Source organism: Pantherophis guttatus, chromosome 13 (assembly GCF_059756535.1).
Source record: "Pantherophis guttatus breed Tessera chromosome 13, ASM5975653v1, whole genome shotgun sequence".
In the NCBI taxonomy this organism is placed as follows: Eukaryota; Metazoa; Chordata; class Lepidosauria; order Squamata; family Colubridae; genus Pantherophis; species Pantherophis guttatus.
Window position 1 is genome coordinate 16572476 of NC_142075.1, and position 12962 is coordinate 16585437.

A 12962-nucleotide genomic window follows, 5' to 3' on the forward strand; every position below is an offset into this window, starting at 1 on the left:
CATTAAAAGGCTCTGTTCTTCCCACACTAATGGAGCTTATCAGATCGGCTGTGAAACCGAAGTGTTTCTACTAGGCATCTCTTGATAATAAGGCAGGTAAGACTTAGCTCTCTGCCTGCTTAAATCACGGTCTTGTATCAGTCAAGGCGCTTTTTAGTTTAGCCACTGAATTTGGACGGTGTACGAAAAGGGTGATAAAAGTTATTCTGCGGTTGGATTATATTTTTATTTCAAGGCAGAGCTGCTAATGGGATTTTCTGTCTCGTGTGCCAAACAGATCTGGTTCATCTATTTTGCTAAGTTAACGCTTTTATTAAATAAATCACTGGAGTAAAAACATCGTAAGCCATGAAGCAGACGTTGCCAGATAACCCTTTTGGGATTTAAATAACCCATCACTCCAGCAGCACATGTTGTGACTTAATGGGATAGGTAAAGGTAAAGGTTCCCCTTGCACATATGTACTAGTCGTTCCCGACTCTAGGGGGCGATGCTCATCTCCGTTTCAAAGCCGAAGAGCCAGCACTGTCCGAAGACGTCTCCGTGGTCATGTGGCCGGCATAACTAAACGCCAAAGGCGCACGGAATGCTGTTACCTTCCCACCAAAGGTGGTCCCTATTTTTCTACTTGCATTTTTTACGTGCTTTCAAACTGTTTGCTAACGTTGATCGCGTGACTCCAGGCCAATGCAACCGTCAAAAATAGGGAGTCGATTGACAAGTGTCTGAATTTTGATCAGGTGACCATGGGGGGGGGGATGCTGCAACGGTCGTTAAGTGTGAAAAATGGCCCCGAGTCACTTTTTTTCAGTGCCGGTGTAACTTTGAAAGGTCGCTAAAGGAAACTGTTGTAAGTTGAGGACTACCTCTACTAGTTGCGGCATTTGTTTTGCTTGTTTTTGTAGTCGCTTCGAGAATTCCGCTGAGCAGAACAGAAGGTTTTAGGTCGAATAAAAATAAATAAATAAATCCAGCCTTTTGTTGCGAATTATTCCATGTATGATAACTGTTAGGAAATGGTTATTTGTCTAACTAGTTGGTCAGGCAATATATAAACCAACAATGTATGTTTGCAGTCAGAAAGGTATTATATTGCTTTAAGATTGTATTGCATCATCCTGTATCCTGATTGGCTAAGCTCTGTAGCCAATCATGGCTTGTGTGGATACTACACCATTTTACCTGCTTATTTGCTGTAACTCTCTACCTGATCTCTCTGCATGATCACTGTTTGATCATAGCTACATGTTGCTTTCTACTATTTATTGAATGTTTTATATTGAACTTGTTCCTGTTTTGAAACTCAAGAAGAACTGTTTTATTGTGTATGACTACAACTGGTAAGAAGACTTTGTACTTGAAATATCCCTGGATTGATCTTTTAACTCTCATCTTATCTTTGCATGACTTGGATTGTTTTTGGACTTTGCTTTACTTTTTTCTAAAAGTAAAAGATTACAACAACTCAGTGTGTTTGTTTGTTAACTGTGATTGTTCACAACCACTCCCAGTCGCTTTTCATGCGTTTACTCAAAGGGTACTCTTATGAGCCAAGAATATCCTTAACAATAATCGCTCACTTTGCTGAAATTGGAGCACAGATACAACGGGACGCCATTTAATTATAACGAATTTTAGCTTTAATGCAAAAACAAAACAGGCCTTCAAAACGCAGCACGTTTTTACAATCATCTCCCTGTTTATGTGACATTTTAGCTTAATCGCTTGCAAATTAAACCTTGGAAGGGTAATCACCTTGCACAGATAAACATAGGAACAAACCAGAACCTAAACAAAATAAAACCCACAAAAGCAACCAAGTATTTTTTTCCCCCTATCATGACATATTACCGATATTCATCACGATATTCGTCATTGGTAACAAAACTGCGTGAGTCAGGACTCGGAGAAGATCAGCTCCCCTAGGCTAAAGTCGGATTCTCCCAGTGGCCCCGTTTCCTTCTTAGCAAATTACAGACGTCAAGACGAAAACCAGCGAAGTGACAAACTCACCACTAAGCTGCTCCCCTCCGACGTCACCGCCTCTCGTCTTCTGGGTTAAACTTATTTGCATATAAATACACAAAAGATTTCTATGGGATGTACGAACGTTTGAAATACAACAAAACGAAGGGAACCCTTTGGAAGCCTGCGGCTGCTCTCGTTTACACTTGAAATGCCAAGGCAGGCTGGCGTGCTAGTAGCGGCCGTACCGCGGCTCCTGGAAATACGACCCGTAGCCGCGCTGCGGCCAGCCATGTTGAGGATAGGACGACTGCCCGTGTTGGTGCTGATGATAGTTACTGCCGTAGCCTTTGTCGTGCCACTGCTCAGATCTGTAGCCTCCTGGGTGGTCGTATCGGTGTCCCCTGTTTCGGAATTGCCGGCTGTCCCTGAATCTGTGAAAAAGGGAAACACGGCATGCTAAAACGCAAGGCTCATTTTCAGAGTTGCATCCCCGGCATTATTCCAGCACAGCCCATCCATTTAGAAGAAGAAAAATATTACAGGTACCCTGTTCCCCTGAAAATAAGACCTCCCCTGATAATAAGCCCAATGGGGCTTTTGAGCCCATGCGCTAAAATAAGCCCCCCCCCAAAATAAGCCCTCCCCGAAAATATTTAAATGCATGCACAGCTGGTCGCTACCATTTCCTCTGGTTAGGGTTGGAGAGGCAGAGCTGGAAATTTTATTTTTTATTTTATTTTACTTTAGATTTATATACCGCCCTTCTCCCTAGGGACTCAGGGCGGTGTACAGCCAAGTAAAAACACATAAATACATAATATATAATACAAAGATTAAGAACAGATTAAAAGGAAATATCTCAATTTGGCCCAAAATTTAAAAAGACAAACAAATTTAAAATCATTTAAAAGGATTTGTTAGGCCAGCCCGACTTGTTGAAAAAGGAAAGTTTTAAGGGAAATCAGGTAAGACGGCAAGAGGAGTCCCGTCTTGTTCCATGCGCCCCAAAATAATAAGACCTCCCCGAAAATAAGGCCAAGTGCTTATTTTGGGTTAAAAAAAAATATAAGACAGGGTCTTATTTTTGGGGAAACACGGTAGAACCTGATTTATGAACAATTGAGCCTAATATTTATCTCGCTAAGGTGAAACATTTCTTAGGTGGATTTTGCCCCATTTTACGACCTTTCCTGCTACATCCATTAAGTGAATTGCTGCAGTTGTTAACTTGGTGACACAGTTGTTAAATGAATCCGGCTTCCTTGTTGATTTTGCTTTCCAGAAAGGTCACCAAAGCCCCGGGACATTGTGGCAGTCATAAATATGAACCGGTTGCCAAGCAGTTTTGATCACATGACCAGGGGGGGATGTGCAACGGTCGTTAAGTGTGAAAAACAGTCATCGGTCATTTTTTTAAAAAGTGCTCTTGTAACTTTGGTCACTAAATGAACTGTTGTAAGTCGAGGACTAGCTGTATAGAGATGGTTTAGCAAATTATTAGGCCTTCATAGATTTGTTAAGATTCTGGAGGCAGATTCTAGTTGCCTAGTGGGACCGAGCCAAAGGGGAAGGGAAGGCAAGAGAGGAACAAGGGATTGAGTTGAACCTTAAATCTAGGATGAATGAAGCTACTCAAAGAGAAGATTATCCCGCGTCATTTGCGTCTCTTGAGTTGTTGTTTCTACAGAGATTTATCTGTAACTCATCAATTTTGTCTACTTTTCCAAAAAGTGACACAACACTTTGTCTTTTTGGCATTTTAATAGCAATAGAGAATTATATTTTTAAATGTAGACTTAGAAACTCTGAAGTAGTATTCATCAACATCTGATGAATATCTAATGTGTATAATTTCCCTCCTTGCTTTCTTTTAGTTTAGTCATGCTGAGCCAAATGGGCTTGGTCTGTGTAAAAGGGAGAATTAATTTGACGGCTTGTCAAATATTCGCGTTCTTCTCCTCGGTGTGAAGATGTTGGGTTTCTTTCATTTAGGAAACCTTTGAAGAGCCAGGAATTTAGAATTTGGACCCAGCCACTTCTTTCCCCCATCCTTTTTCTCAACTAATTTAATCAGGTGTTGCTCAGGGCAGTTCCACTATCATTCTTATTTCTCCTGACTGGAATTGAGGGGCTGGGTGAGGTGTCTAGTCCTCCTCACCCAGAGAAGACTTCAGTTAACAAAGGAAGGAGACAGTAAAGAAAAAGTGGGGAATTTGTACAAGCAGTGGTAGGACTGCTCGCCAGTAAGCATGAAGACCTTCAGCTCCCCATCAACAGAGACCCAGATATATCTGAAAAATACAGCTTGAAGCTTAACACCTCAAAAACCAAGATCATGGTTGTCAGCAAACAACCCATTAATTTACCACCGATAACTTCGGAAGGAATACCACTAGAAAAAGTTGAAAGGATCATGTACCTCGATTCTAATTTACATGAAAGCCGGGGCATGACCACTGAAGTAAAGACAAGGATAGAGAAAGCGCGAACAGCATTCTTCAAAATGAAAAAAAGATCTTCTGCAGTCACGACATAAGCGTAAGACTGAAAATCAGGCTTGTGAGATGTTACATCTTTTCTATCCTGCTCTACGGAGTGGAGAGTTGGTCTCTGACAGAAAACCACTTGAAGAAGACTAGAAGCATTTGAAATGTGGATTTGCAGGTGGCTGTTACGTATAAGCTGGGTTGATAAAATCACAAATGAGGAGGTGATAAGCCACCTGGGAAAGCCAAGGGAAACCATCAAAACCATTAAAAAAAGCGAAAGTTAGAATATTTTGGACATGTGATGCAACACCCAGAAAAATACGGCATCCTTCACTTAATCCTCCAGGGAAAGATTGAAGGCAAATGAGGTCCAGACAGAAGAAGAACATCATGGCTTCACAACCTAAGGGACCGGTTTGGAGAAAACTCAGCAGCACTTTTTCATACGGCTGTTGACAAAAATAGGATCGTCAACATGATCGCCAACATCCGATGATGGATACAGAAGAAGAAGAAGAAGAAGAAGAAGAAGAAGAAGAAGAGGAGGAGGAGGAGGAGGAGGAGGAGGAGGAGGAGGAGGAGGAGGAGATAGGACAAAGAGCCCTGGTGGCACAGCAGACTAAAGCACTGTTATTAACATCAGCTGCCTGCAATTACTGCAAGTTCAAATCTCACCAGGCTCAAGGTTGACTCAGCCTTCCATCCTTTCTAAGGTAGGTAAAATAAGGACCCGGATTGTGGGGGCAATAAGCTGACTTTGTATAAATATACAAAAGTATGAAGGCTATTGCTTAACGCATTGTAAGCCGCCCTGAGTCTCCGGAAAAGGGTGGCATATAAATCAAATCAAAATAAAACAAAAAACAAAAAACAAAAAACAAAACTTAACTTCTTTTTTCCTGGTTCTCATAAGGAGTCTGGAGGCTAAACCATATGATGGATGATTGAGGGAGCTAGGTATGTTCCAGTCTAACAAAGAGAAGGACTAAGGGTGATAAGGTAGCAGTCTTCCAGAACTTGAAGGGCTGTTACAAAGAAGAGGGAGTCAACTGATTCTGCAAAGCACCTGAGGGGTAGGGCAAGAAGTAACGTGTGGAAGATAATTCAAGGGAGATTCCAAGCTAGAACGAAGGAGAAATTTCCTGACAGTTAGAACAATTAATCAGCGGAACAACTTGTCTCCAGAAGCTGTGAATTCTCCAACGCTGGAAGTTCTCAAGAAGAGACAGGGATGGTCATTTGTCTGGAATGCTATAGGATCTCCTACCCTGGGCAGAGGATTGGCCTAGAAGGCCTCCAAAGGTAACTTCCAACTGTATTATTCTACATTCTTGCCCTCTGAGACAGGCAGAAAAGGCAATTCAATTCAAACAAGCTCGAGGAGGAGTTGCTGGGCAGGGTTGATGCATTAACTCTGGCAGATCCCAACTTGTTAGGTCTTCACAACATCTCGGCTCTCTTCACAAGAAAAGCTAGGTTGGCTAACAGACAAAAATGATATAAAGCACTTATCAACTTCTGAAGGGCCACTCCTTGTCCGCCCTTGTTCTAGAGAGACAAAGCCAAGAAACAAGTTGTTCTGAAGACTCCACGTCACTTCTTGGTTGACATCATCTACCTTCCCACCAAGTGGGGTGGCACCACCAGAAGGAAGCCAACATCTAACTTCTTCATAGCAATCTGAACTATCTCTGCGACTTTCAGCATCGCCTGAATCAGAGATGGGGAATCTTCTTGGAACAGCCAAAAGGACTGGCATTGCAAACTGGGGTCCCTGACTTTCAACAGTTCATTTAGTGACCGTTCGAAGTGGCAAGATCACTGAAAAAGGGGACTTGTCAATGTTTCTCACGCAACCATTGCAGCATCCCCACGTGATCCAAATTCAGACCGACTCACATTTATGACGGTTGCCGTATCACGGGGGTCTCCCTTTGCAACCTTCTGACAAGCAAAGTTCAATGGGGAATCCAGACTCATTTAACGCCCGTGTTTACTAATTTGACAAGCACAGTGATCCACTTAACAACAGTGTCAAGGAAGGTCGTAAAATGCCCCCCCCCATCAAAACTCACTTAAGGGACGTCTCACTGAGCAACAAAAGTCTTAGGCTCAATTGGGGTCATAAGTCGAGGACTACCTGTACAGTGTCCACATTTTTTCCCATCCATATAATAAAAACTTTTTTAAAAAAAAAAAAAGAAGAAGAAAAAAGCAGCTGTAATACCGATCTCTGTATCGCTGGTTATCACTCGATCTATTTCGCCAGCCTTCTACTAAGGGAGGCGGATCAGCGGGACGTTGAACATACTTCTGATACTCCTCGTCTTCGGAAGTGAATCGATGGGCAAACTTATTTTCGTAATTCTGGAGGATCTCCGACACAGACGGCACACTCGGGTCTCTGAAAGTTCAAAAAGCACCCCGTGAAACGTTTGTAAAAGTTAAGACATGAAAGTTACGTTTTTGGCTGAGGGGTCCTTGGTGCTCTCTGAGCTTGCTTGTTTTCTTGTAGACATTTCTGTTCTGACCTAGGCTCCCTTAAAAAGCAGGAAGCAGGAATTGGTCCCGGCAAAACCTCTTTTATTTACACGACTGTGAATTACTTTCATTCACAGTCAGCAAGGTTTGGCCAAACAGTTTTTCAAAGGAATATTTATCAACACAAACCTTATCTCGCTTGGCAAGCTGCCACGTAACTTGTTTCCAACCGTAGAGTAAGGCAAAACTTGGCACAGAGTCTCTTAGAGTCACGAACAGAACTTTCCACTCTTGAAACTATCGAACAAATGAATTGTTTCCTGCAAAAGCCCCTTCCCCGTTTGCTCCTCTTTTGTTTCCTATGAGAGGGGGCAATCAATTCCAAGGTTTGGCTTTATTCCAGAGTCGACCCTGCTTTCTGAGTTGTTCTTGTCTTCTGGAAGCTCTGTGCATGCACACACTGGGAACGGGCTCCAGCTGTTCCTCTGCCTCAGTGCTGTCTATTTCCCTCTCTGCCTCCAACGCAGAGCTCTCGTCCGAGTTTTCCCCAGCCCCCAGGACTGGCCCATATTCCTCCCCAACCTCCTCACTGTCTGACTCTGTTGCCAGCTCTGCTGGCCGCTGGCGGGTCACAACAATTTCATTACCCAAACTGGGAAACATCGTCGGTGCTCGTAAGGAGTACTGTTTGCTCTCAGTTTATATTCTGGTATCTTGCCTATCTATGTGGGTGGGGATGGACAGGCAGTCAAGACACCAGAATATAAACTGACAGCAAACTGCACTCCTTACTAGCACTGATGATGTTACTTAGTTGGGTAATGAAACGTCTGCAAGAAAACTACCAAGCTCAGAGAGCACCAAATGAGCACCCCACATTTCAACCCCGACCTACAAATATTCTCCTTTATTGGTGCATTTTGGTTGGTATTCATGCAGATAAATTTATTGCATGTTTGTTTATTCATGTATTCATTTATATCTCACCTTTATTATTTTTACAAACAAGTCGGCAAGAACATATCCAACACACTTTCCTCCTATTTTCCCCAAAACAACAACCCTGTGAGGTTTGTTGGGCTGAGGGGGGGGAGAGGGAGGGACTTGGTTCAAAGTCACCCAGCTGGCTTTCATGCCTAAGGCAGGACTAGAACTCACAGCCTCTTGCTTTCTAACCTGATTCCTCAACCACTAGACCGATAGGCCTAATGTTGCTTGTCCGGTTGTGTCCATATATTGTATTAGCTACCTCGATCTTAAACCATTAATCTGTTTACAAAGCTAGACTATATTAGTTTATTCAAAAACCATGGATAAATAAGCCATTGGGCCTCCATAAACCTTTACAGCTGTTTACAGTTTTATTAACATTACCATTTATATAAAGGTTTTTCAATTTTCTTGTATGGAAACCCCGTGTTCTTAAAACGACAGCATTTGGAGAGCAGCTTACAATTAAAATGATTTAAAAAAAAAAAAAAGTAACTGAAATGTATAAACAGGGACAGGAAAGCAATAGCCATTTTGGTAAATATATTAGAGGGACTATAAATAAATCAAGTTGTTATTACACCCATTATACAGGTCAGGATGTAGCAAATACTCTGCTGCAGGCAATTCAATTACTGTAAATTGTCTCTCTAATCTTAGACATATTTGGTCTCTTGCCTTTACGCACGTGAGCCAACAGAGTAACATGGGCAGATAAACTTTTATAAATTCTCATCATACCACATCTGTAAACCATTAACATAGGTAACAGTACATAACCACATTTTTATCGGGGAAAATGTGGAAGGAATTTGCATGTTGATCTATAAAGCTCTTTCAGGAGGATATGCACAAAACCAAATATTTTTAATCCATACAAACAGATTTAATCCTTTTTAATCCATACAAACACAGTCATTTAAGATAAATGGACCTTAACCACTGTGGAGCGAGCTATATTTAGGCTTTATGGCTTGTTCTGCATTCTGCTATCTTGGTTTGGGGTTTTGCCTTTATGGCACACGCTGCATAATTATGACTCCCCACAGTCATCCAACAAAATTTTAACGTAAGGAGAATGTTAACAGACCTGTCCATCCAGTCTTCAATTATAGGAGGTGGTTTGGCAGAACACTGGAGGTATTTTTGGTATTCCTTATCCTCTGTAGTGTATCGATGAGCAAACATACTTTGATAATTCTGAATGATATCAGTGGTAGAAGCCATTCTGGAATTCCTGAAAATATATATATATAAAATCCCACCATCTGTTATTTCGTGAAAACAAAACACCTGTGTAAATGTTAAATTTGATATTGTCGACAATCTGGTCATTGTTCAACAAAACCAGTTCAACATAAGTAAGCTTCTCTTTTCTATATTAAGTGATAGCTGTCCTTTAAGGACTGTGAGCCCATAAAACATGTACCGTGTTTTCCCCAAAATAAGATTGGGTCTTATATTAATTTTTGCTCCAAAAAACAGCGCATTATGGCTAATTTTCCAGTTAGGGCTTATTTTGGGGTAAATATAGTACTAAACGCCTCCGTCTACTGACTCTCTTAATTGGGGCTTATTTTTGGGTTAGGGCTTATGTTACGAGCATCCTGAAAAATTATGCTGGGGCTTATTTTTCGGTTGGGTCTTTTCGAGGGAAACAGGATACTTATTCTGAAAGAGTAACTAACGGAACACACTATTTTGTTTCCAAAAAGAGCAAATCAAACAGCACAGTATTGTTTAACAATCCTTGTACATCCTCTTCAGACCCATTGTTGCAAGGCGATATCAGGACAATCTTAAGAGACGTTGCAGAATGTAAATTATCAAATTGTCATAGCGGTCCAGCAAAAGGAATTGAAAGTAACAGTCAACCCCAAGAAAAAGAACGTTTGAATAAAAGCAGAGAAGAAAAGGAATAGAAATGCAGCTTTTGAGCCAATGCAAGATACTCCATTTCCCCTTCCACGATAGCCATGGAGAAAATTCTTGAGGTCTGTTGCCTTGGGGATGAGTTTACTGGAAGCCCATTCATGTCTGAGTAAATCTGATCAGGACTAAACTTCAGAAGGGCAGGGGAAATATTTGCAGTCGCTCACAAAGAGAGCAGGAAGTGGAGCCACCCTCTCCTCTCATTGCAAATATCCAGCATTTTTTATTTTAAAAGGATGCATTGATCCAGGGATAGTAGTTAAGGCATCAGGCTAGAGACCAGAAGAATGTGACTTGTGGCCCTCCTGCCTTGGAGACGAAGCCAGCTGGGTGACTTTGGGCCAGTCACTCCCACCCAGCCCTAGAAAGCAAGCAAGGGCAAACCAAATTAAAAAAAAACCTTTGTCATGAAAACGGCAGGGACTAGTCAAAAGCAGACTTGAAGCCATGCATGCACACTCACACTCTTATACAATCTATGGGGTCTCTACCCATAGAAAAAAACTTCCTGTTACAAGTGTAATTCTGGGAAAAGCTTTGATGGCTACTAAACCTGAGGGATATTTATATTTCCTGCCTAAGCAGGGGGTTGGACTAGAAGACCTCCAAGGTCCCTTCCAACTCTGTTATTCTATTCTATTAATTATTCTCCAAAGCACCAGAGGGCAGGACAAGAAACAACGGATGGAAACTAAACGAAGAGAGAAGCAACCTAGAACTAAGGAGAAACTTCCTAACGGTGAGGAGGACAATTAACCATCGGGAACGGCTTGCCACCAGAAATTGTGGGCGCTCCATCACTGGAGGTTTTTAAGAAGAGACTGGGACAGCCCCTTGTCTGACATGGTATAGATCAGTGGTTCTCAACCTGTGGGTCGGGACCCCTTTGGGGGTCGAACGACCCTTTCACAAGGGTCGCCTAAGACCATCGGAAAACACATATTTTCAATGGTTTTAGGAATAATTTTATGGTTGGGGGTCACCACAACATGAGGAACTGTATTAAAGGGTCGCAGCATTAGGAAGGTTGAGAACCACTGGTATAGATTCTCCTGCTTGGGCAGGGGGCTGGACTAGAAGACCTCCAAGGACCCTTTTTCCAGCTCTATTCTATTCTAAAATTATGGTAATTTCTGGGCTCTTTAAACAATTGCAAAGTTGGCAGCAGGTGGTGGCCTTCCTGTCTTTGCATTACCCCCCCCACCCCCACCCCCAAGACCCGAAGCTACTGCTGTAGATCCAGAAATTACACAACGGGTTTGCCATCATCACACAATTACACAACGAGTCACCCACGGGATGGGGTGGGGGTGGGGGTAGTAGGATCAGAGGGAGGGAAAAAAGAAAGCCACCCTGATCTGATCTGAGCCAGATCCCGCTTCCACCCTGCCTGTCCTTCCCCTTCCAAAAGCTCCTGGGCAGCTGCAGAAATCCTTGCAAGATCCAGAGGACTAGCTCCTTGGTGCAAAAAAATCAAAACAATCCAGGAAAGGGTTAAAAAAAAAAAAAGGAGGAGACGCCCCCCACAGGCTTATAAAGCCCCCCCCACAGGCTTTAAAATAAGCAATTATTATTACTATTATTATTATTATCATCATTGCATCTTATTACCCAACAAAGCGAGGCAAAGGGAAGAGATGCCCCCTCGCCTTCAATCCAAAACCGGGCACCGCCTCCTTCCCGCCCTCCCTTCCGCCCGGTCCTTCCCGGATTTCCGGTCCCGCTTGGCCCCGCCTCCTGGGAGGCCGGCCCCGAGGCCGTTTGAGAGCGGCGGGCCGGTGGGCGGGGCTTCAGCGCTCTATAAAAGGCAGGCTTCTCCTCAGGCGAGCGTTTCATTCGGGTGGAGTCTAGGCCGGGGTGGGTGGTTCTTTGTTGGTTGCTTTTTTTGCTTCTTTAAGCTTTGAAGGGATTTAAGTCTCAGTTCCAGCCGGGAGAGATGGAAGCAGGGTTTCTGTTTTAGAAAGTTAAATTTCTAAAGAAGAAGAAATTTAAATCCTTCTTTAGAAGAATAATTTAAATTCCTCAGCCCACTGAGCCAAGTCAGCTTTCTAAAAGTTTGCAGGAATTGGCCTGTAACTTTTTAACTGCAGTTTTTGGGGGTCTGGAGTTTGTCCTATGACAACTCCCCTTAAAATTAGGGGAAAGGACAGCAATGCCCTCTGAGAAGGCTGACGGGCAGGACCAGCTCTAAGCTATAAAAATTTAGTCTTTGGCGCACTGGTCCTGGGGTGCTAAAATTAAAAAGACTTCTGAAAAGTGTAATAAAAAAACTGGGGGGGAGCAGTAACTGTATGAGCCATAAAGCAGTAACTTTATGAGCTTAACACATAGAATAACAGAGTTGGAAGCAAGGGTGAAATCCAGCAGGTTCTGACAAGTTCTGGAGAACCGGTAGCGGAAATTTTGAGTAGTTAGGAGAACTGGCAAATAGCACCTCTGGCTGGCCCCAGAGTGGGGTGGGAATGGGGATTTTACACTATCCTTCCCCTGCCACGCCCACCAAGCCACGCTCACAGAGCTGTAGTAAAAAAAATTGGATTTCACCACTGGTTGGAAGGGACCTTGGAGGTCTTCTAGTCTAACCCCCTGCTCAGGGAGGAAACCCTACACCACTTCAGACAAATGGTTATCCAATCTCTTCCAATCTAACTATTCACTAAGTCTGCATTACTATCAATCTTCTCATCGTTCCTATCATCCATCTCCTCCTACTTATGACTGTAACCTTAAGATTTATATTTGTTTCTCTATGACAATCATTAAGTGTTGTACCTTATGATTCTTGACGAACGTATCTTTTCATGTACACCGAGAGCATATGCACCAAGACAAACTCCTTGTGTATCCAATCACACTTGGTCAATAAAGAATTCTATTCTATTCTTTAAAACTTTCAGTGTTGGAGCATTCACAACTTCTGGAGGCAAGTTGTTCCACTGATTAATTGTTCTCACTGTCAGGAAATGTCGTCTTAGTTCTAAGTTGCTTCTCTCGTTGATTAGTTTCCACCCATTGCTTCTTGTCCTGCCTTCAGATCTGAGGTGGGATTCACTTATTTTCCCTACCAGTTCGCAAATGTGAGAGCTCACAGCCTTCTGTGCG

The 12962-nt window shown here is 42.7% G+C and overlaps 1 protein-coding gene across 1 annotated transcript; it reads right to left on the reverse strand.

Moving 5' to 3' along the window:
• Positions 1-1617: 1617 nt before the first annotated feature.
• RAMAC (RNA guanine-7 methyltransferase activating subunit) lies at positions 1618-11586 on the reverse strand. Its single transcript, XM_034434651.2, has 4 exons — positions 11472-11586; positions 9019-9165; positions 6685-6861; positions 1618-2399 (listed from the first exon to the last, which is right to left on the reverse strand). The coding sequence occupies exons 2-4, from the start codon at positions 9153-9155 to the stop codon at positions 2198-2200; spliced, it is 516 nt and encodes a 171-aa protein (XP_034290542.2). The 5' UTR covers positions 9156-9165; positions 11472-11586; the 3' UTR covers positions 1618-2197.
• Positions 11587-12962: the final 1376 nt, after the last annotated feature.

Bases quoted from the DNA above. Each gene is read 5' to 3' on its own strand.
- RAMAC (XM_034434651.2), bottom strand. From the start codon at position 9,155: ATGGCTTCTACCACTGATATCATTCAGAATTATCAAAGTATGTTTGCT. The intron at 6,862-9,018 runs GTCTGTTAACAT...TTGAACTTTCAG, and splicing joins ATTGAAGACTGGATGGACAG to AGACCCGAGTGTGCCGTCTG. The intron at 2,400-6,684 runs GTATTACAGCTG...CCTTTTTCACAG, and splicing joins AACCAGCGATACAGAGATCG to ATTCAGGGACAGCCGGCAAT.